The sequence below is a fragment of the Lampetra fluviatilis genome, chromosome 34, assembly GCF_964198595.1.
Source record: "Lampetra fluviatilis chromosome 34, kcLamFluv1.1, whole genome shotgun sequence".
Lineage (NCBI taxonomy): Eukaryota > Metazoa > Chordata > Hyperoartia > Petromyzontiformes > Petromyzontidae > Lampetra > Lampetra fluviatilis.
In genome coordinates, this window is record NC_136308.1 from 5817280 (window position 1) to 5842480 (window position 25201).

At 45.8% G+C, this 25201-nt stretch overlaps 1 protein-coding gene across 1 annotated transcript in view; it reads right to left on the reverse strand.

Annotated features, from left to right (window-relative positions):
- LOC144944318 (voltage-dependent calcium channel subunit alpha-2/delta-2-like) overlaps positions 1-25201 on the reverse strand; it is a 107791-nt gene that overhangs the window by 64879 nt on the left and 17711 nt on the right. Inside the window, exons 2-5 of the mRNA XM_078872382.1 lie at positions 14036-14117; positions 3077-3193; positions 1859-1918; positions 200-241 (exon numbers count right to left, since the gene is read on the reverse strand). Of these exons, the coding sequence (XP_078728508.1) occupies positions 200-241; positions 1859-1918; positions 3077-3193; positions 14036-14117 (301 nt within the window). The remainder of the gene's footprint in view (positions 1-199; positions 242-1858; positions 1919-3076; positions 3194-14035; positions 14118-25201) is intronic.

The window sequence follows — 25201 nt, forward strand, 5'->3', positions numbered from 1 at the left end:
AAAACGTGAGGACATTGACAAGAAAAAAAATATCCTTTGTAGACACGGTGCGTTTTATGATGAACAAAAAAAAATTAATTGTACACTTAAAAATGCGGTGCCATGATATTGTAAGAGACTTGTCAAACTAAAAAAAACAACACTGGTGAGTAATTAACGTACCCGTAACATACGTGAAAATGCTTAAACCGTCGCTTACCTTAATGTGTTGTTTTGCATTAAAATAGGTGACATTTTCTTCCTAAAAAAAGAAAACAACAAAAAGGGTCTCGGTGAATCAGTGTTGATATAAATAATACAGCAAAGAGCAAGGCAGTAAACAGAACCTGCTTCAACTCCTACTGACAGGAGAATTCTCCGGTATGTGTGTGGGTATATCCTGCGCACAGCCAGTGCCTTGCTGTGCCGTCTAAAACAGATGTGCGGAGGAAAGGATAACTATTGCCACCATCATTGCCATGAATCCCGCGACACTGCCCCGGTGTCACCGCTCCGTCGTGCGCGCCCCGTAAGTTACATTTCTTTCGGGGCCAGAAAATAAATCTCGATTCCTCGGGGGCCTATTCCAACATGCACCTTTTTCCAGTTGCAACCTCTCCCTGTGCCATTCCTTTCCATTCGCCGAATCAGAAATTCAAAATCAAAATTCTGGTAGCAGGCACGACTCGCGTGGTTAACAAAATAAGTGCGGCTACCCAAACTTTTAATCTCGCGGTATTAATCAAGCGTCAATTGCTACGCATTAATCACCGATTAACCAAGTAATTACAACGTCACAATTAATCAAGTCAGGGAAATTTTGAAAAGAGACTCATAATGCCTCAATACAAATGGGACATTTTGAAGGCCTTAAGGTCTTAACATTCTTACCGAGGAATCTTTCTAAGCATTCGGATTGATTCCAGTCTGCCATCAACTGCAGAATGGGTTTGACGTCAATCAATGCCCGAACGACGGTTGGGAATTTATATTCCAGGCACACGTGCTGATGCCAAACATACGTCGACGTTTATTCAAGCGAGCGCCGCACATTAATCTTTTGTGAATCGCATGATCAATTTGCACGTTCAACGATTAATCGAATATTTAATAAAATATTGAAAGTTACTTGTAAACTCGGGGTCGGCTTGGGGGGGCGACAGGGGGAGGTTCAGTACAGTTCGGTTAAATTGGGATCATAGTTGATACACAGAGCCTTGGCTTGTGGTAGTTTGGCCAAATTGACCAACTGCCTCTGCGGTTCACTATGGGGGGGGGGGGGGGGGGGTTAACAAGTAGCTCTTGCAGCCAATATGATGATTATTCGTTGATTTTAGCTGGTGAGGCCACGAAATTAAGTGACCAAAATTCCATCCATAAGACCCTCCTCCACCCAATAGTTTTCAATTATGAATACGAGAGAGCGTTTGTTCTTTGGGAGATCTGCAAAATGCTGTCCGCTGCACAATGGGGCTCGTGGTTGGTTGATTAATTCATAGAGCCAGTATGGGGCGATTGAACCCGGGAAAAGGCCTGTGACCGTGCATGTGTGGCTGTGTATCAACCATAACCTGTATTGTCATTTACACAGTGGGCGGGGAAAAAAAACCCTAAACAATTGAATTGGGCAGGAGAACAATCGTCCAGAACATCAGATGGGGATAATTAACAACAGGACGGAGAGAAATGAAAAGGAAGACGAAAGAAAGGTTGACAGAAAATAAGATGGCGGCGGGATGAGATGGTAAGATGTGGAGCAGCGCACTGGATGGAGGTGGCAAGCGATGGTGCAGAGCGGAAGGGCACTGGGGAGGCAAGTCTCTTGCCCAGCAGTGGGATGTTAATGGTTCCTGAAAGAAGAACTAAATAAATAACACACCTTGATGTCATCATTCCACTGGTGATTTTTCTGTAATGTTTCTGCCGTTTCCGTTAGCTTCTGCAAAGGGCACACAGCGCACAAAGATACAGCGTTATATTACAAGTGGCGATTACGTTTAGACTTAAGTATACGAGTGGCGAGATGCAACCATTAAAATGGAATTAATATTGTTTGGATTTATAATGCCACGGCTCTTGCATCGCATGGCAGCGGTTGTTTTTAAGATGTCGTATTATAAATCTTTTTAACGAGCTTGAATTTGACACCGTTTAAGTTTATCTGAAACCGTAATTGTTGTTAGCTTCTAGTGCACGGTATTTCAAGAATCATTACCTTGTTAATGCCATAGTATGCCGCCGTAACTGTTGCCCCCTAATGCACATTCTGCTATTTTTTTAAATGAAAATAATGTTTCGATTTAAAACTCTCATGACTGCAGGGATTCATCTTCTTGATTTGTTCGGTAAAGTCACGTAGAAGAGAAATAATAAAATAATTTCAAAACTTTATATAATAATATAATAATATAACAATTTTATTTTACTATTTCCCTTCTACGTGACTTTACCAAAAGAACCAAGAAGATGAAAATAATGTTTTAAGAATTAAGAACTGGTGTAGATGTCGTTTTAAAGCAATCGTTGTTGAATTGAGATAAAAAAAATACTCGACAGCACATGCTTAAAGAAGGAGTCTTCTCTAATTGTGTTCATAATATACAATTCGCTTTATTGCAATCTATTACCGATACCATTTCCAACACTGGAATACCGGTCCCCAAATAACTCTCTCTATTGCACTTTAAAAACAATGTCAATGCATTGCTGTCACATTTCACGTAGGGGCTTCATTCCATTAAGAAGGGCAGTAGCAACAAAGCAAAGTGTCCTCATAAAGACATCTGGGGTATTCTCATAAACAATACACAACAATTTCGATTTAAAGCTTTCGTGACTGCAGGGATTCATCTTCTTGGTTCTTTCGGTAAAGTCACGTAGAAGGGAAGTAATAAAATAATAAAAATAAAATATTATGTTTTATTTTTATTAATAAAATAATAAAAATAAAATATTATGTTTAATTTTTATTATTTTATTACTTCCCTTCTACGTGACTTTACCGAAAGAACCAAGAAGATGAATACACAACAACTATGCCGTTGGTGTTCACATCGGATCTCAAGCCCAGCAGAGACAACCAATCATCTGTACTTGCCTTTAATGCTATTACTTTGTTCGTCAACAGCTTCTCAATTTCGGCCGACACGTTCTCCACCAGTTTCTTATCTTCATTTTCCTCAATATCAAAGTCGTTCTTTTGTTCTTTGTACAGCTGCGGGAGAGGGCGGGAGGGGAAGACGTGTCATCGGGTTTATGGATGGCTTGGGCAAAAGCGTGTTCTGCCAGAAGCATCTTTTACACTCAAATAAGCAAGTCTTGGCAAAAATAGCAATTTCGAAAGAACGGCACGGGTCAGCAAAAGTGCCATGACAACACGATACATCTCCTGCACGGCCAGGGAAACCGGGGGTGTTAATATGAACTCGCTGACAATAGTGCGATGTACATATTTGCCTTTGTATCAGTAACAGTTCGCTGGCAAAGTATACAGAGAGAACCGATGTAAAACGCAGCCGGCCTTTCAGTGGCCCTTAAGTCAACAGCCCGACAGGTGTCGGGCGGCAGACGCTCTCGTGCCGCGATCTGCATTACCTCTCGAACGACACGCTATCGGAGACGCACAGCGACAACGGTGACGAGCGCGCACATGGTCATGTACGATACGGACAGCCAAAAGCAAAGTTACATTCTCGATAATAATGTCTCGTTTGGGTTGCGCAACCCTTCAGACCGTGTGTGACCCCCCTCCTCCACTGTTTTAATCATCGTGGCCAGAATGCCCAACATCGCAGACTCGATTTTAAAAAAAAAAAATCTGTTCTGTCAATCAACTGCTGGATAAAGGGCTCCTCGCACAATATCAGTCATGGGGCGTTGCGTGATGACGGTTCACCACGCTGCACAGTGCGGGTTGTGAAGCAAGAGCCCAAGACCGGTTGGGAATCCGGAAATCGAAGTCCCGTCGTGCAGCGTATGTACGTGTATGTACGTTGAACTTCTGTCGCACCGTACGTAGCCAACCGTGCAAATAAGAGGTGTGGGGTGAAGACTTAGCCACCGCTCCCCCATTAAAAGTGTCAGACAATTAAGAACGGTCGTGGCACACTTGGCACTTGCTGTACCCGTTTCGGTTAAACATTTGACAATGATCGGGCTGTCGAAAGCCTTGGAGAGCAAATCAAAAGTGCCAGCGGCTTGAAAGCGTCACTCCAAGGAAGCCAGTGTGCACTTTGATCAATCCTCCTGCAGAGGCTATTTCCAATTAATTTCTACACACCTTTCAACCGACGGCGCTGGCTGAGCAGAGGGATTTTTCCTTCTGCTTATTAATTCAACTTATTTATCTTCTCGGCAGACGGCCTGGGCCCCTCGGACCGATGCCCGCCACGAAGAGGAGGAGGAGGGTGTTCAGTCACCCGGGCGGACGCGTCCCAGCGCGCGTCCTTCAATCCCACGGCGGGGGCCCCCCATCCGGCGCACGACGAAGGGGGCCGGCGCTCTCGCGGCATTAGTGACCGTCGGAGGTGCTGCCCCCCCCCCCCACCGCAGAACTGCTGCCCCCCCCCCCGCCAACCCACACCCCTCTGCCGCCCCCCCCGCCCCAGCTCCCTCCACCGCCCCCACTCCCGCTCCCAACCATCCGCCTTTCCCACCCCCACCCCGATCGTTAGGAACTCTCAATTATTCATGCGCACGAAAGAAAACAGCGCAAGCCGGCGTCGCCATGGCCACGCGCAGCCGGCACACTCTTTCAGGTCTCCTGCCATTTCCGCTGCGGAGCCCATAAAGCCCGCCACGTGTGGGGGGGGGGGGGGTCTTAGCATTTGGCGATGGCATATGGCGTGTCTACAGGGTTCCTCCGTGCCATATTCCCAAAGTCGGCTCCGCGCACATTATCATATTATGGTTTTTCTTCTTGCATGTCATCGCTCCTTTCTCACCTCCCCCCCGCCCCCTCCCCAGTTCGGATGTTTACAAGCGTACTGTAATGTTACGAGTGTAGCGGGGTAAACGTATGAACATCGATTTCTTCACCTAGAAAATGCTTATTGAGTCTAGGGACTCCTCCGTCCCCTCTCTCGCTGTAAGAATGGCGTCTTGCAGATTGCATTTTGGACGCGAGAGGCAAAAACCTGGGCGGCCAGAGAAAGCGGCCGCACACGAGGAATTAACTCAAACGCCGCGGTCACAGCCAACGATCTACTTGTTGTGCTGCCTAATCCAGGTGCCTATTTGCCCCCGAAGGTGGATGTCTCCAATACAATTGCTTAATCTCTACGAAACCATGGAGTGATATAAACCTTTCCCAAAATGATTTGATTTACATAATTTTGAGACAAGGCCCAATTCAAGTCGCGATTAAAATTTCAAGTCGCGATTAAATATTCATTAAAGGAGGAAGGGATCGGAGATTTTTTTTATTTATGAAGGCTTTGCCAAGGTGGCTCAAAGCTGAGCAACGTTGTATTAATTTCCCAAAAAAACTGTAATCTTACCCAAGCGAGTGGAGGCGTCTCTGCTTTCCAAGCAACATCACTTGAATCTTGATTTGAAGCTTTCGTAACTGCAGGAATCCATACTCTTTGGTTCTTTCGGTAAATATTTCACTTCAATTGAAAATTAGTCACAGCGATCGTCACTCCTCGACTGGCAAGAGCCGGCGTGCCCGGGTCTCCTTGTTCCGCACGGGGACCCCGCTGCTGCCGCTGGGGCGGGTTGCCACTTTCTAATGTGCCGAGGACGAGAGGCGATGTAAAGTGATCCGAGACGCCCCAGCACGTATGAGCGAGAGATGGGTGCGCGATATCAACAACAAATCAGTCAGTCGTTAAGTGTCACACCCGTGGACCAATTCACCCAGGAATTTGTCCGGCCTCGGCACAGTTAGGCAAGCTTGGAAAGTGCCTAAATGGGTGGCCCCCGTGCGTAACAGGTGGTGTAGGTGACACGGGGGGGGGGGGGCTTTGTTGTGGGCGTAAGGGGAGCAGTGCAGCAAAATCCAACGTTGCACTGCACTTTTGCACTTCACCGACCGGCACGGTGAAGAGTGGTCAGACAACCCCCCTACAACCTGCACGGCGTGGCGAGGGTCTCATCCAGCAGTGGATTGACAAAAGGGCTGAGCGTGTTGCGTGCAGTGTGTCCATGCTTCCACGAGCAACACGCTTGCTCAAGGTACCAAAGCTGCTTTGGCAAAGGCCAGCACAGTGTCGTACCGAATGCGACCGAACACGAGATCACATTTTCCAGTGCAGAGATCGTTCAACAACATTCGTTGCCGATATTTAATGGACATGGCATACTTGCGGATTGCGAATGGAGCGGTGGGAAAAAAAACCGCCATTCAAGTCGCTGCGCATTCTTGTTGTGCATTCAACAGCCGGGAGACATGCTGGCTTTCAAGAAGTTGAATAATATACGTCACAGGTGGGAGAGATTGGGGAGGGGCGGGAAAATAAAAAGAAAAACATGACAACCCTCCCGCAGACAACGGGAAAGGTGCCTTTGATGTACAAAGGATTCCGTATGCACATTAAGAGTTAAACACCCCCCACCACCCCTATTCCGGATGGCCAAATGCCAAAACTGTGGCTCATAGCATTGAACTATATAATTACAGCCCACCCTGTGGCACTTTACTCACGGCCGTCATCTCTGAGCCCATATAAATTTTAGAATTGAGCAGGCTTACACGAGCGAGCCGTTTTGTTGGTTTCCTTTACGACGTAGGGCCTGGCACTTCTGGGAACCCGTTGCCACACCGCTCGAGGCCCATCCTGCTGCTCGCCGACGACGGGCACAGAGTCGGACTGAGATCCTACAAAGCCGCAGCCACCAGGGCTCAATTAGCTCTCAGCCAGAGTGTGCAGCTGCCCATGGGCTCGACATAGTACGGGTAGAGAATGCGTAAACGATGCTGGCTTACGACCCACAGCACCCTCAATCCGGGCCTGAATATCTCAGCAGGTGGAATTCTCTAGGCACCATCGGCGGCAGTGGCAGCAGCAGCACAACAGCTACCGCAGCAGGCGTGCAAGCGGCATCCAAGTGCAGAGTTCTCGTGCACAATATACAGGCCGAGCACGAGATGAACACGGCGCTGCACTCGCGTGCGCAGCAGGTTCTGCCTTGACACCTTGGGCGATCACTCCGGCTTATTGTCGTGTGATCTACGTCCTCCACCACCTCCACTGCTCCTGCATGTAATGAAGGTTGCCTCATTCGCTGGAACGTCACGCGACACGCGACATTATTCCACGGTGGACACCAAAGCCTGGTGCGATCGGGTAACGCATTTAAATTGAGCGGAATATAAATAGACAGGTGAACGGCAAAGTGGGAGCATATCGGCAACTGTTTGGCAGATGGATATACAGTACATGGAAGTGGCTGTGGCTTGCGCAGTTGCTGCGCTATGAAACTGGTGACCCGAGTTGGATTACCACGCATGGCTAACATCAACGGTGGAATGATATCGGAAGCGGTCCTGGGTCCATCTCCCCTTCACCAACTCGCACCGAACCAGCGTGCGGTGAAACAGGGGTCAACGAACTTCCACTGTCGATGTCATGGGCAGGCCTTCATCTAGCAGTGAAGTGAAAAAGGAGTTGTCAATTATTCATGATGACATATTTCACACGAGCAAAAAAAAAAATCGCTTAACAAGATAAGTGTAGAATTAGACAACTCACAAAAAAACATTGACACACAACCAAAGAAATAACAGAGACACTGTTCTAAGCCAGGCACAAGATAACGTGGCCAAGTTCGTGTCCTTATGGCCCTCCACCACCCAACACGGCCAATCAAATCGAATCGCCTCGTTTGCACCCATATAATTGCGGCGTCGCGTTATTCGCTTACGGTTCAACGGGTCGAGTCCCAAATGACACAACCTCACGACAAAAATTTGGTACCGGAAACGCAATTTTTCCACTTCTGCAAGGACGGCAAGGCAACGCAGGGCTCGTGGCCGAGCGCGAAGTTGGATACCCTCACAATGAGCGCGGTCATAATGAGCGCGGTCGTAACGACCCATCGGTGATGCGCGTCGGAGATTGCTCGGCATTTAGGGGAACGCCGGCGATAATGAAACCCCTGCGTCGTGGCGTGGTTGCCTCATTTATCAGGGTCAGGCCAAAGCTAACCCCCATTATTAAAAAAACACATTGATTTTCACGTACCGCTGCACTAATTAAACAATGACAAAGTGGCTACACCTACCAGGCATGGTAACTATTGCAAAATAATATATAGGTTTAGGAGTGGCCAGAGATTTTTATTTTAATGTAATCTTGTTCACCCGGGGCCAGCCTAACTATACACATAAATAAATATATATATACACCCCCCCTCTTTGAACTGCAGAGCAAATTGTATACAGATGCCAGTAAACAACACATTACTTATGTACTTTAATGCCACTTATTTGTCGCGTGACTAATATTTTCTTGCGGCAAGTATTACTGCGAAGCCACTGGAGGTAGCCTAGCAGATCGCGCATTTGCCAATGAGGCACTCGGCATGGGTTCATCAGTTTAAATCTTGCCACCGCTTGTTAATTTAACAGGGCATGGGCAATCCAAGCATCTGCTGTGAACCGACTCATTAGACTAGAGAGCATCATTTGCATTAAGCAGTGTCACAGAATGACAATAACGGATTACAATCTAAAAAGAGCCATTGCTTTTTTCTATCTCACGCCGGAGTAATTTGTAAAAATACATATTAATTTTGTCTTAAACATAAATCAGTGGCAATCCATCATCTTACCGCACAGTAAATGCACGTGCAAATTAAAATGGATCACTGCCACTAATTTGCAAAGTAGATGACATTCCTAAAAGCTAGCAGAAGAGGCAACATCACAAATAGGTTGGAAAGCCAGCCCATCAAGGAAGTGCTCAAAATATATTTTTCTCGTATTCAGCATCATATCGCAAAACGAAAAATCATTTCAGAAAATCACAGACCTGCAGGACCCTCCGTATCAGAGGTTAGGCCCATGGATGCAGACATCACAAAACTCCTTCTGAGATCATGTCAAGTGACTTCTGGTCCACACAGCGGGCAGCAGAGAGCAATGTCTATCATTTGGCAGTCAAACTAATATTTTGAATTCTTAGACATGGCACTTTAAACACTATGTCCAGAATCAAATATATTCAATGCTACGGCTGTTTGGAACAGACGTTGACGACCGGGTTGAGACCACCAACTCATTAAACTTGCGAAACTCAGTTTAACTCACAGGCGAAGACTGCCTGGACAAACCCGTGAGCTCGGTAATGCCAGGTCAGTGCTCTGACCTCTGAGCCACCCGGCCACCTCAAAGGAGTCTCCATACTGTTAGGAGATTCAACTTTGCAAAGTAATTCTAGATTTGAAGCTTTCGTTACTGCAAGGATTCATATTCTTAGGTTTTTTCGGTAAAGTCACGTAGGTAAAAAATTAAAATTAATAAAAGTTAAATAAAAATAAAATAAAAATCACGACGTTTCGGAGGCAACACAAGCCTCCGTCTTCAGGTGGAACCGTCACAGCACGACTGCTGTATCAAGTAAGAGGATTTTTATTTTACTTTTATTAATTTTTTTTTAATTTTTTTACCTACGTGACTTTACCGGAAAAAATATAAGAATTTGCAAAGTAATGTTTGCATGTGTAAATATGAAGGCGCCCAGCCAAGTCGAACGCGTTGAGCGCACGAATCACAAAGCACTCGTCAAGCTTGCGACCAGGAAGTCAGGGAGCTCAATCGTGATTTGAAGCTTTCGTAGCCCAATCATCACACTTCTGCTGAATGGAAGGAAACGAATAACAATCATGCTGGTACTCAGCATATTGTTGCGCAGATTTGTTTTGTAGTACTGTAACACTTTCTCTTTGACTATGTTGAACTGCAGCGTGCGATGACACCGGTGTCTGATCTCTGCCTGTGCTCAATTTGTTGAGAGCGGCCCTCAGACATCTCCAGCGGTCCTTGGGGGTTGGGAGTATTTTGTTGCCTCGATTGCCACGCAAACGACGTGGCAATAGAGGCAGCTGTACCGCAGGTTTTGTTTATTGTGGAAAAATGACTTCAGGAGGTTGAGTGCACTGGATTTTAATGTGTGAAGCCACCGAAGAATGGACATATTTCCAGGGAATGGCAACACGTAGCCTGCAAAGACCAACCCAGTGGTGCTTTGACAACAAGATTCCAAATCGAACAGACGATGACTTGCGTGTGTGTCTAACAATACGATGTCAGTGTATATAGCGGCAAACGTTACATTCTCCTCTATGTATTGGACAGACGTTGTAGGGCAAGGTTGTTTTGAAACGCCACATTAAGGTATGATGAAGATACGTGCGGAGATATTGAACTGCACATCGAGACAGCGGGCGAAGACCCCGGGGCCGGCCAATGACGCGCTGGCGGGGACTGTCGCTCAGCTGGCCTGGGGACGCCTGGGAATTCCCCAGGAAGAGATACGTCTGTGTATAGTAGTGGAGTGTATAGTAGTGCATAGTGTAGTGTATAGTGTAGTGTATAGTGTAGTGTATAGTGTAGTGTATAGTGTAGTGTATAGTGTAGTGTATAGTGTAGTGTATAGTGTAGTGTATAGTGTATTGTATAGGAGTGTATAGTAGTGTATAGTGTAGTGTATAGGAGTGTATAGTGTAAAGTAATGTATAGTGTAGTGTATAGTGTAGTGTATAGGAGTGTATAGTGTAGTGTATAGTAATGTATAGTGTAGTGTATAGTGGTGTAGTGTATAGTGTAGTCTACATTAATGTAGTGCTGGAGTCCGTCACCAGGGAAAGGGAGGTCTGGACCACCCTACTGTTACACGCTGTCGCCGCGACACGCACCAGGACAAGCAGACTGAGAAACGAAAAACATATAGAGAGGCAGCTCATATGCGGTTGTGATTATTTTTGAACAATAATAGACGATGATAATGATGAAGCCCACAGGACTTCCCTGATTACAAGCAGCCCCAGTGAACAATCGTCTTGTGCGAGTTGAACGAACCGTTGATTTCAGTTCACTGAACTTTCTTGAGCTTTCCTTTCCCAACAACAATGAAACAATAATATTTATAATCACGGGGTGGGTGGGGGTTGTCCGGCTACATTATGACAGCATACCAAGTAGATTCAACACCTACTACCGGCTGACTTGGTCTACCAACACAAAAGAAATGGATGACTCAACACCTCACCTCTTCCACTAATCACAATCGCCATAGACCCTTCACTATTCGATGATGTTACAAAATAAATCGCATAGGAATGGGCCAAACACTGCAATGCAGGATTCTCCCTGAATAAAAGTGTCTTGGGCTTGAGCAAGGTTTTTTTCCTGAATGAGTCCACGACAATTGAAATTTAAGCTATGATTGTCTTGAAAAAAATTATTCGCAAGGAATTAGCCAAACATCCCAATGCAGGCACCTCCTGAAAGAGTGTTTGCGACTCCGTGAGACTTTCCCAGATATAAATCGATAACAATTGACCGGTACAACTTTTTGGATCAAATCTCAATCCATTTTACAGTGCATACACGTGGCTCTATAGCCAAGCATATCTCTCAAACAAAAGGCAAAGATCACCCATACAGCCTTGACAGACTGTTGGGACAAGTGATGTTAGCGAGCACTTATGAAGGCCAGCATGGCATACAAGGGGGTTGGTGGCCAGCACCACTCCCAGCAGATGTTGTCTCCCAAGTGTTGATGATTACACACCACACCAGATGCACGTTTGTGGCCGAGCTGACCTAGGGGAAGACCGGCGTCAGTTCAGATAATAGTCACTGGCGTTGGCCTTGAGCGGGAATCAAACTCGGGCCACTGGGTTCACATCGCAGCACGCAAACCACTGCACTACCGCTCTCTATAAGACCTCCGACAGGCAGCTAAGGCATGTGCAGCCTCACCCCATGAATGTTTAAAGGGTTGCCCATGCTCCCTCTCCTTGCACAAGTGTGTGAGTTGCCTCGCGACGGTGCATCGTACGCGGTTGTGTGCGAGCGCTGGCTGAGAGCTCTCTCTAAAACAGGCCTCTGTCATAACGGATTAGGGAAGCGCGTGCCCCTCAATATTTAAACACCTCATTACACAGCACAATCAGCGGGTTTGGTGGCCTTCCCTCATCTCTTCGCCACTCGGAGGGCTCTGTGGTTCGTGGATGACTCCTCCAAGATGGGCTCACTGTGACCACAATTTTAAAAATAACATTTGCTCCTTATTATTTATTACTATGCTTGTTACCCAGGAAAAATCCGGTTTTTTTTTCGTGAATTTTATCCCAGCTATGGCATGAGCTGGGATAACATTTTAATGAGATTAAGTATCCATTTCGATCTCTGGCAAGCGGTGTAACCCTTCGTGTTTACAGACCGGCCCACAGAAGTGCATCTCATCATAGTGGACAGCACTTTAATCGGTCAAAAAAATTTGTATCATTTCAGTGCTGGTTTAATGATGTAGCCAAAATAAGCATGGAATCAAATTCAACTTGCTGATGAGGGCTTTTTTTTGCAACCATTGGGTGACCAGGATGAGAGCAGCAACTCACTCCACTTGCAAATCCGATTTAATGACAGGCGGTTGAAACCTGGATGTCAATGCCGGATCTCAGCGGTGCTTGCTCAGCGCCATGACCTCTGTGACCACAACTCTTAAAATGAGCACACAGGAACGGAGTAAACCGGCGTTGGTATTCACCCAAGATATGAATTAATGATATAAATCATAGAACCCCCCACACACCTTTTGTTCGGCCGTGCACGTGCATTGCATACGATGCATTGGAAATATATTCACTAATCACTTCGGGATAATGCCCAGGCACAGGGCATGCGGTGGAACAACTTTGTGGTTTTAACACGGGATGTTTTATTCTCCTCGGTGACTCGTGTGGTGAGATTACATCAACACGGCGGACTACATCAACTCGAGACAAATGAGCTTTCACAAGAAAACACCTCGAGTGCCTTTGAAGTGTGTCAGAGAATGACGGAAAGCACATGCCCTTTTGTGGTAAGAGGCAACCATCTCTCATAAGGACATCGAACGATGGACGACAAAACGGTGATGTGCATTTTCGTGATTCATAATTGCTTAATGGCAATGTTCATTTATAAATTCAAATTAGCAACAACTGCTAATTAAGTCTGATTGAATAAAAAGCAATGAAGGTGTACCATCATCGGCGACAATCGATCTGTTGATCGTCACTGCCTCCCATAGCTAAGCCATCGCCATCTCTCGCCGTCCTGCCAAGTAACAATCCACCGAGCAAAAGCACATGAGCCGATGTCACCACTCCATTTCCTCGGTGGATGGCCTTTTGGAGGATGTTTGGCAAATCCTTCATGTTTGGCCAATAGGGATGTATGGTCAGTTGCTTTTTAAATAGGTATAATTTGTGTGCGGAAGGCCTTTGGAGCACCCGACAAACAACCCACACATGAGGAGGTGTAAGTTCCGATTTAGTTCAGTTTACAAAACTTCAAAACCAACATTGTCCAGCAACATTTGTTTCATGAAAACAAACCATGGACCGGTTTCGGCTTCCACGAGTGTCATCAGCATGGCATAGCCGATTAAACAAATGCTAACGATCTGTCTGGTGTCACAGACCAAGGCTGGATACATTTTCTGACACCATGAGCCTTTACGCCAAAATCTTCGCATGGCCGGGTCACATGATGTGCTCAAGTGGGATAGTGATACGGCGGGTTCGCTTGTGCTAGTTGGCCACCAAGGTTTGAATTTAGAAATCTGCGGGAGCACTCACGTCTGGCTCTGCTTCCAGGGGTGAGTACTCTCCCCCCAACCGCTCACGCTTTCGCAGATTGTTGCCCATCGCAAACAATAAAGTTAAAACTAAAAAGTTACAATTTACCTGCGCCCCTATTGAGCAATGCCTGAATTGCCTCGGAACTGCATTTGATTTTCAAGCTGCGCTTTGGCCACCCCTGGTGCAGACAACAGCTGTGCACAAGCAGCGTGGGACCACCGCGGAGGTGGTGGTGGTGTTATTGGAGCTGGCCTGGCACCTGTTTCAGCTGGTCCACGCCACTGGCAAGCTGCAGCACCCGGTCCAGTTCGTTCTCGATCCTCCGCGCCCAGTACCTGATGCTGCAACACGCAAGACATGAAGACAGCGATGGCCGAGGTAAGTATAACGGAACACCAGTGACCGTATACACCGGTGAGTGTCTTTAGATTGGCAAGGCACGTGACAGAGCGCTGTGGTCGGCAAAAATTCCGAGCTACCTCCGTCTCCCCACATCACCCAGACTCAGTAGAAAGCAAACATTGTCAATTGTCTGCCTCCCTCCTCAAACCCACTCCTCCAACTATTCAGGCGAGATGCCTACCAATTTCCAATTATGGTTTATAAAAATCTGAATTTTCTAATCAGCGGGCTTTTCATTCAAATTTTTTTTTCTCATTCATAATTTAATGTACAGTTATATTATTGGTTCTTTACTGAAAGAACCAAGAATATGAATTCCTGCAGTCACGAAAACTTTAAATCGAAATTTAATGTAGAGTTGTTTCAATTATGAATAGCAGTATTAACATCCATACACTTATTAAGTCATCGTTGTTAAAACATGTGGCCTATTCCCAGATCACCAAGAATGTGGCCAATATCAGATCTCACAAGCTAAGCAGGGTTTGAGCCTGAATATTGCTTGGATTGGCAACTACCATGCATGAAGCAGTTTACCTGTAAAATACTGCATGGTTGTCTGGTGGGCAGGAGAGGGCAAAGTGCAGTCAATTGTATTGTTGTACAATACTACGCTCCAATGTCTATGCATCCATTCTCACTAATCCACACTCAGCAGCGTGGTCAAACAACCCCTATGACCCACACGGTGTGAAAGCGGGGGGGGGGGGGGGGCCCTCCAGCAGTCGACGGACAAAAAACGAGGGCTCAACTTGCACGCAACACGCGATCCCGTTAGCAAAAAAAAACATTCACGCAAAGCTCGCAAAAGAAAACAAAAAGCATGTGCCGCTTACCTTGAAGAACACACGGGTTAAATGCACAGTGCTCTGTGTACCGTGCCCTCCTAACAAAATACCAGTGTGTCTAACAGCCTGCCTGTGCTCTCAACACCACGCTGGGGGGCTGCTCGTATGGAAAACGCAACAAATCCCACAAAACCCCCAAGCACCCGTTAGACCGAGATGCCGTTGCATAGCCGTGCGGATTAAACTAACGAGCCACCACGGCGTGTGCGTGGCGAGCTTGAGATATGGGGGGGTAGGGTAGCAGGGCAGAGTATATTTTCAGGTTTCAGGCACTGGCAAGCCATCTGGACAGCCGATTCAGGTAAGTGAGCTGCCGGCAAACAAGTGCCAAAAAGCCCAGCGAACGCGGGAACACAAACTTGACCCCCACACTCCCCCTCCTCGGAAGAGCAGGCTGTGAATCCGTGACGCTGCCTTCAAACCGCTCGCCGGGCATGGCGTCGAGGCGGCTTCGCTTCACATCGCAAGGGTTATCTTTGCAGGGTCACACAAGAAGGGGAAGCGATGCCCCACTAGCGTGGCCGGACAGCGGAGGTGAATTCAGGACGCCTCCTGTCCCCGAGCTCGTACAACTCGCTACACACGCACGCCTGTTTTTTGTATATTCGCTGCACTAGAAGGGCCCTCCCCCCCCATGCCGCTGTGCGGGATCTAGGCGGGTTATTTCACCGTGCACCCACGACGCCGGGCAGTGCACGGCCTGGTGAAGGCATTGATCGTGTACGTGGCAGCATAAAGATTGCTGGACTACGATCTACTGCCCACAGTGTATCCCCACAGCCTAGAACAACCTGTTATACTAAACTAAACCATTTTCTTTTTATTATACCAGGTAAGGTCCACTGAGCTATATAGCTCTTCTTTCAGAAGCGACCTCGCCACATAAAATAACTCAACGAGAGTAACTCATCACGTGGCAATTTATAGCAGCCAAATATTCTAAACGCGTGTTGAGAAAAATGTGGACAAAGAAAACCGGAGGACCCAAAGAAATCCACGGGGAGAGAGAGGACACGCAAACTCCAAATATTACAGCAGGCATCAGGGGTCGGGATCGAACCCACGACCTCCTGTATACCAGGCGAGCATGCGTGGTGGTTGACTCGTCTAAGCACTATGCAGTCTAAAACTCACTGCTTAGTTCCTGAGATCAGACAGGGATCGGTTGCATTCCGGGTGAATTGGTCAAAGGCTATCCATTTGACGACGTACAATAAATACAGTCAGCAGCATGTGGCTTTATTAGCAACGTCATCGTTTGAAGTTTTAAGGCATGGTTTATCCACTGCTGGATCAAGCCAACTCATGCTGGCTGTAAGGCATCGTACTCCTGTACATGAACCGATCTCAACACCCGGTCGTCCTCCCAGGCACACGCTCTCCTCTGGCTGCCATCCGTTCATCAACCTTGTTCATCGGTGGTAAATATCTTCAGATTGTGTCTTCTGCCCCAGCCCACTTAACTGTGTTGAACAACAGTGTAATTTTCAAAACAATGAACGGACGCAAATGTACTTGAAACAAATAAGTACAAATTCTTGTAACGGACACGCTCCGTAAATTTCTGAATTGATAATATTGTTTGTAATTTTAATGGAGTGTTGCAGAGACAAGCAATTGATTTTTGAAAAAAACAAAACGCGTTATAAATGAGGTCTGGGTCCTCAACAGCCTTTCCTGAAAGCTGACGAATTGCTGCGGCTCCACCTTACAATGGTCTTGATGGGCAGCAGCTGGAGACTCCCACGCTTTGTTCCACTCCAGATTTCGCGCGATGTTACAATCATTTGTATCCGCAACATAAACGATGTAACAAACAAAATAAACTTGGCCCGAAATTTGGCAGAGGAAAGAGACGTTCATTCTCTCTGCACTGCCGCACTAAGGCCTCTTTTTCCCCAAGTGACTCGCTTCCCACCGGAGTACGCCAAACGGCTCAGTGTGGAAGAGCGAGGAAGAACCAGCGACTGTGGGACGGGCAAAGAGGAACCCGTCATCTTGGGCAGCGCGGCAGCCGAGCAGATGGCGAGCGCTAACGATCAACGAGAGCGGCCGCGGCGGTCCCAGGGAGGTGATGAGGGGCGAAGGGGGGCGGACGCAACAAAGGTCACGAGCGTAGGCACTCGTGGCGACGTAAAAAAACGACACGCGAGAAGGCCTCGGCGCGACAAACGGGGGGCGCAGTTCGCTAGGCGTGCGCTCGCCAACTGCGCGCGGGACTCGCAGTCCGCTTGGCAATGCGCATCCCCCCCCCGCCACCTCAAAATCGGCGCGCCAGACCATTTGACGGCACACGCGCCGGCGTACTTCTCTCCGAAGCAAATGCACCGGACACTCGTGACAGAGCGCGCGATTAGCGGAGCTTTGTTTCAACCGGCAAGGTGGCTAGGCGGTAGGCTGAGCGGCTCGCAAATCGGAAAGTTGCGAGTTCCAACTCCTTGTTGGAGACCGGCTCGGCTCATCATTCCCCTACGGTCGATAAATTCAGTACCGCTGTCGGGAAGCAAATGTGTGCCCGGGGGCAGAGTGAGAGGCTCCGAATCGGAAGGTTGCAGGTTCAAATGCTGTTTGGGGGGTTGACTCAGCTCGACATCCCTCCCGTAGTCAATACAATTAGTACCACAGTGATTGTCCCATGCATAGACTCGGATTTTCCAGAGGAATGTTGATGTACTACCACTGGCTCAGGGGCTGTGAACAGGAGATGAGCACCGCTTCAATGTTCAATAGAGCAGAAAATCACTGACACTTTTGACGCTCGTAATAACGTTTTTTGGGTTAGATCGCGAAAATGTAGAATGTGTCGTATTATCCACCTAAGGTTCGTCACGTGAACAAAACGTGCCAAATAGTTACTACTTAAGCACACCGGTGTGTCGGACAACAAACCCGCAACACTTACAAATTGAGGGCGACGATTCTCACCGGTGATGAATAATATTGGTCGCAAAAGCCTACGTGTTAAATCGACTCCGACAATATTTAAGATGCTTTCTTTTTACGCTCGAATTACATTTAAACATTATCGACAATTTCTAATTATTTCTCTTGCCCCCCTTTTTTTTGTTTTGTTGCAACGTCGATGCCAATTGTGGCGTGCGCGATCGTCGTCCAGTCCAGAGGTCAAGAACCCAAACGGAATCCGGCGGAACAGTTCACCACCCCACGTCACAAGAGAAAACAGCGCATTTCATGGACCTTTAATTTTTATTTTATCAGGTAAGGCCCGCTGAGAATGGACACAGGGGGGGGGGGGGGGCCATAGAAGTACGGTACGATGGATTTTGCTGCACTGCCCTCTGCTGACAATGTAGCCACTATAAACTAAACTAAAACGAAAAACTATTTTTATTTGACCAGGTAAGGCCCACTGAGTTATATAAGCTCTTTTTCAGAAGCGACCTGGCCTCAAGTGATAGCTCAATGAAGTGTCCAATCAAGTGGAAATTTTATAGCAGCCAAATAACTCTGAACACACGTTTCTAAATGTGAGGAGAAAAACCGTGGGACCCAGAGAAAAATCCATGCAATTAAGGGAGAACATTCACACTCCAAATATACTTCTTCTGAGATCACTTCAGGTGACCTTTATCCTTTTATCCACACACAATTCCTCTCAGCTCTACGGCGAGACATTTGTGTAGCAAAGTAAGTCGAAACAAACGTTTATATGATCATTGGAATTTAAGCCAACGTAAATGAAAATCTAATTTAATTTCGTGGAGGTTTTCTTTTGCGTGGCCCATAAACTCACCACAACAGAGCACCCTTTTTAATTGTGGCCGATTGATAGCCAGGTTTAAAACCAAAATCTCAACCGTGCCAGCTCAGCATTCTGAATTATTAGCTACCAAGCCATCTCTTTCCTAAACGTTTCCTGTATTTTTTGTTGTTTTCCATGAATTGAAAAAAAAATCTTTACATAATTGTCTTAATACTACAAGTTTTTTTTCTTCAGTTTAAGGAAGAGACAAATGCACCAGAAGAAGAATTCGCGGTCAGGATTCAGAAGCAGCAACTCTAATATCTAAGTTCAGGCTAAACGCAAGAGTACAAGCAAAGAATGGCTGCCTTCATGTCCGAAAAACACTCCCCAAGAGAACCATTTACATACAATTTGGCCCCGATGGCTTGTGAGTGTCTATTAATGGCAGTGTGTGCAAGAACCAAACACATTAAAGCTGTGTTTGGGGTGGTGCAGGTGGCTAATATTCATGGCGGAAGACTGAGCCAGCAACAGAGAGACACTGGGTTCACACGTGGGTAGCCACACATTATCACACTGGGTTCTAAAGTGTCGTGTGACAAGACTATCACTATTACGACTTTTTGCATGCCCCAAAAACAGTTATTTAGATGAAGATGTTTAAAATTATTTCTTTCAATCCACATCAAAATGATATCCAACTCCTGTGTAATACTTTGCAATGGTGTGAGAAATAATTAAGCAGTATATCCCTGGTTTTACATTATTTTTTAGACCTCTTCACAAGGCAGGCCCTTTGGCCAAAACCATCCTGCCCGGTCTAGAGCTTTCTTCTTTATTTCCATTGATGGTTCAGTAAAGTTGATTACATTAAATCCATTTATATTCCTTCATGTGACGAGAGCCCAACGGGTGCAAAACAAACAAGCACATTTTTTCCCCCTCTTTTAATTGACCTGGCCCACCGGTCGACTGACGTGGGGGAAAATCACACATTGCAGAAGGTAAAGAAACACCTTCTATTTGTGGATTAGAGCGGTTTGTTGAGGCAACTCAAGAAGCAGCTCTATTGTGCCACCTTCCCTGACACGAGGCTGCGGCAACTCGAGGATTTAGGCTTTAAGAGATAGCTGTTCCTTTGACTCGTAATCCAACAGATATATTTACACCTCGGCTAAGAAGGCTAAAAGTGGTTCACCATTGCGTGCTGTGCGTAGCCCCCCCCCGCCCCCCCATTGACGTATGCCTCATTTCCATGGTCACTGGGAACCGGGTTTTGCGAGTAGCGACAAGCCCAGGTTCAACACCAGAGCACGGGTTCCATGTCCACACTCTACCAGCTATGACTCTGTGGGTTCAGCTTACCTTCCTCCCGTCCTCATAATGGCCAGTTGGTTGGTGCAGGGTACATGTGGACACGCACAGCCATTTTTTTAATTCCACCACTGGATGAGGATAAGGGCCTCCCGTGCGATGCGGGTTATTTGGCCATACTTTCCCATGGTTGGTAAATGTGGTGAGCATAGAGGTACACAGTACAACAACGGATTCTGTTTTCCACTGGCTATGGTAAATTAGGCACCGGTGTTAGCAGGGCGGGCAAGCCGAGTTCCTGCGATGGGTGAGATTGAGTGGACCAGCTGATGTAAACGGGAGAGCCAGTGCAACCCTCCCGCTCCGCACAGCGGCGAGTCAACGTTCCAAACAGGCCATCAAATATAACCCCATCGCAAAGAATTAAGTAAGAAAATAGCCAAACAGCTTTCCAAGAGCCAGATCAACTTAGGTGGCGACGGACGGACCTCTTTGATTTGTGACATTCACACTAAATTACCATGTTCATTGGCAGGCCTTAAATTGGTGGGCTTTGTGCAACTAATGGGCGTTTAAATTAAATGCTACACTGCGAATCAGCTTACATGCCAACTGCTGACAGCGAGCTTTAATTGGAGTTCAGCCCCACGATCTTCGTAGCGGAACTCGAAAAGGTAATTTATAGTTTTAATAAAATTGCACAAAACCGCATTGGCCTATTCTCAAAGCGCTCAAGAAAGCCTTATCCATGTTGACGACTTGCCTGTAGATGTGTTTGGGCTTAGAAGGTAATGCTTGAGGACATAGGTTCTGAAACTCCAGACCTCGCCACCTGCCCTGATCCAGCTTTGCACGTTAGATAATCTCCAGCCAATGCGCGTGTATATTTGTTGACGTGGGAGATGTGAAAGGCCATGCAGGAGGTCGTGTAAAGCCACGGAACGTGTGAACCAGTATCTCGGGATAATAAGATTTGCAGAGAGGCGTCATTTGCGACTTCATAAAATACATCTGAAATCACCACCATCGGCATCGGCCATGATCCATCCGCAGCTGAATGTAAAACCTACCCAAGCCGTTGACATCTCTCACGGTCTTGTGACCTGTACACGCGCCGATTTTATTGCTCCACGTATGCGGCGGACTTTCTCTTGGGCGCCTTTCCCTCCTTCGGCTGCCACTCCATAGTTAGTCTTGACCACCGACCATTATCCCTTCGAGCGACGCGTCCTATCCAAGCCCACTTTTCTTCACGGTACTTTTTTGTTATTAATTTGCACGTTCCTCGAATCCAGATGTACCTCTGTCTCTCAGTGCAATTCCAAACACGCACTGCTCCACGCTTCTTTGCTCACATTAACATTTTTGTTCCATTTTATTTATCAACATTCATGATTTCTGATTCATGTCATAGCAGGTAATAGGCACAGATTAAAACATATTCTACTTCTGTCACTAGTATGTCCGCTTTCATTGTGAAGTAAACATTTACAAAAGCACTAACTATTTACCTCTATGGGGCCGTCCATAAATGACGTCACGCGATTTTGGACGATTTTTGACCCCCCCCCCCCTTCGTCACACGGCATCACAAAAAGTCAGACCCCCCCTCAAATATGACGTCACAAAGCTCTGTCCCCCCCCCCAAACCATATTTCCATTTTGAAAATAAAACGTGCTTCAAATCGCTTTAAACTATTGTCATTGTAACGCGTATTTAATGTGGTGCTGCACTCTGATGCTGTAGGAGTGTTGTTATAACAATTAGTCTTGTTATAACAATTACATATATATTTAAAGTTGCGCATTTTTACGTGACGTCACACTTCTCAACCCCCCCCCCCCCTCGTCACACATCGTCACAAATGTCTGAACCCCCCCCCCCCCCGGTGCGTGACGTCATTTATGGACGGCACCTATCCTCATTCCTCCTTGCTTTCCAGCTGTATCCCTCCAACAGATATTCCCGGTATGTTTTGCAAGCCTGATTTACTTATACTTTTTTGCCATTAATAAAAATAGAGAATATATTACCCATCTTGGGCTCACTAGCAAAATTGTCATTATAATATCCAATATATTGGGGAATAACTAAATAAATGCATGGTATGAGAACTTAGGAAAGAAGGCTTCAAAGGTAGACTCAAGTTAAATTATGTAAAAAAAAGTAATTTGATATATACTCCTTTGATTGTATATCGAATCGAAATAGTACGAGCATCTCAACAACCAATAGAGGGCAGCTTTAAATCAAAAACCCAGCACATTCAAAACAAAACAAGGGAAAATGTTAATCAAAACAAAAAGAGATAATCTGGACAGAATGAAGAGCAGGATGACACACCCTGCACAAGCAGTCTCAATTACAATCACCCCATGCAGATGGCGAGGATGAAATGTACGGCGGAGCATGCACCAGTTGCAATGCTAAACCTCCCTCTACCAGGGATCAAAACGCCCTCTTAGAGGTGGAATGCTGGCTGCTGGCTGCAATCCAATTTGCGAATGCCACCAACAGCAGTGCGATATTCAGAAATGAATAAACATAACTGACTAAAACTAAACATTCCTATCTTCGCGCTCTCCTGAATTCATTCAAAGTGCTGCCACGTGCCAGAAGTGAACATTTCAACTTTGGGCTCCGCTGCGCGAAGGCGACACGCAAACGAGTGAACACCGATGTGATTTACACGGAACAGAAAAACCATACTGCTTGCAATTTAAATCAGTCCTGTTTAGCCAAGAACTGCAAAACGACAGTCATGTTTACAACAAGAACGTGAAGAGCCATTCTTTTATACGGAACAAACAGGTGCATATTGTAATAGTCGGTGATAGTTATCGCTTCAATTTAGAATTACATTAACCGTGAAATTCTAAATGCGCTGCGTGATAAACAGGGCTCCGCGTGAATGGATTTTCAGTTATCCAGACGTTTTCTTTCCCCTGCGTAGACTTCTACCGCGTGAAGGGCAAAAAAGGGGGTCCACGCATGATTGCTCAGGGGCAGATGTCAGATTGGGAGGCAAAGCCAAGCAGTATTTCCCATTGGTGAAAAGACCCCCAAACACAAAGGGCTCTTATCGTGTAGATATTGCATGTAGCAAAGCAGAGCATTAATGGGGCTGTTTGAAATGTTCCAGTCACGTCATCGAGGTGATGTTTGTGAAAATACAGGAGTGACACTGCAGGGACGTGGTTAGATCACTCCTGATACGATGTTTGAGGTCCTTTTTAACCTTCAAGCTCATGTTAGTCTGGGACACACAGTAGAGGTATTCGGCATGCAATAATGCATCGATGCCCTCAAACTAAATGTATTCTTAGGCCCACGATACATGCAACTACTCGTGTAAGAAAATTCCTGCATTTGCAATTCATATTCATCCAGGCCTGCAAATTATGACCATTTATTATTTGTTGCACATGATTTGATCATGCAAAAGCATGCAGCCACTTAGAGGAGCTAAATTCATTACAATGGCAAAACGTTATTTGATTCTTTACGAGAATGATGACCCACAAATACCCTCAAACATGATTTCAAAGTTTATTTTATCATTGCCAATGCTTTAAACTAATGTTGGACAACCCCCAGGGACACACGGGCAATATATGTATCCACAAGACAACTTGAGCAGCCAATATTACGGTTCATAACAGATTATTGGGGTAAGGCAAATGTAATTGTGAGGCCAAATATTGTGTCGTGTGCCTTCTGACCCAAATAAGCTTCAAGCAATCAAGCAAAAAAATGTCGTACTTTTAGGTTTTTTCGGTAAAGTCACGTAGGTAAAAAATGAAATTCAAATTAATAAAAGTAATAATAGAAATAAAATAATAATAAATCACGACGTTTTGGAGGTAACACAAGTCTCCGTCATCAGGTGGGACCGTCACAGCTAGATGTGCTGTGTCAAGTGAACGGAGACTTGTGTTGCCTCCGAAACGTCGTGATTTTTTATTATTTTATTTCTATTATTACTTTTATTAATTTTAATTTCATTTTTTTCCTACGTGACTTTACTGAAAAAACCTAAAAGTATGAATCCTTGCTGTCACGAAAGCTTCAAATCTAGAACAAAAAAAATGTTGTATCCAATTTCTACATTTGGTCAAGATTATTATTCTACAACATATCCGTGAAGCCAAAACAATAACAATTGGCGCCTTAATCTGTTGCACACGTGACAGTTTTCATTGCTTTGGCTAAATCAGCTGTTGGAGGGTTACACGACCAAAAAAATGTGCCCGGATCATTCGGTGGCCAAACACAAATCCCATTACGGAATCGTACGACAAGAACGGTTCCTCTTCTTGGTTCTTTTGATAAAGTCACGTAGAAGGGAAATCATAAAATAAAAAATAAAAAATATAATTAAATACAATTCTCACGACGTTTCGGCCACAACACAAGCAGCCGTCCTCAGGTGAAGACGCTGTCTTTCCGACAGACCTGTTCTTCACCTGAGGACGGCTGCTTGCGTTGTGGCCGAAACTTCGTGAGAATTGTATTTTTATTATGTTTTATTTTTATTATTTTATTAGTTCCCTTCTACGTGACTTTACTGAAAGAACTAAGAAGATGAATCCCTGCAGTCACGAAAGCTTTAAATCGAAAAAAACTGTTCCTGTTTGGGATCGTATCTTAAGCCTTGAATTGGAAGCTAGTAAAGTACCGAGAAGCTGTTCTACATTAATTAGGTAGCATTACTGAGCTCCGTTTAGCTCCAAGCGTGTAATAATATTACAGTATACGCTTGAAATTAGCACGCCGATGTTTTTTTATATTTAATTTTAAATTAAACACAATGCGTATCCGATAAAAAGAACATATGGCGTTGAGCAGCGGTGCAGTGGTGTTCGGACCGTGAGCCCAGTGACCCAAGACCAATCTCGGACACGACTAACTTCAGTGGAGCGCAAGATCTGAACCACCCCTATGCTCCGACCCCCCCACTAACCAAGACTGTGGTGATGTATAGTCAACCGACATGGCATAGAGAGGCCTTCATCCAGCAGTCAATTGACAAAGGGCAGCAAATAATTACTATGAGAACACGCTTTACCATCAATATCTGTAACCGTGTTTTATTACGCTCTGATATTCCGTAAATGTCACATGCTGTTTCTCAAAAAATAAGACTTGAAGTAG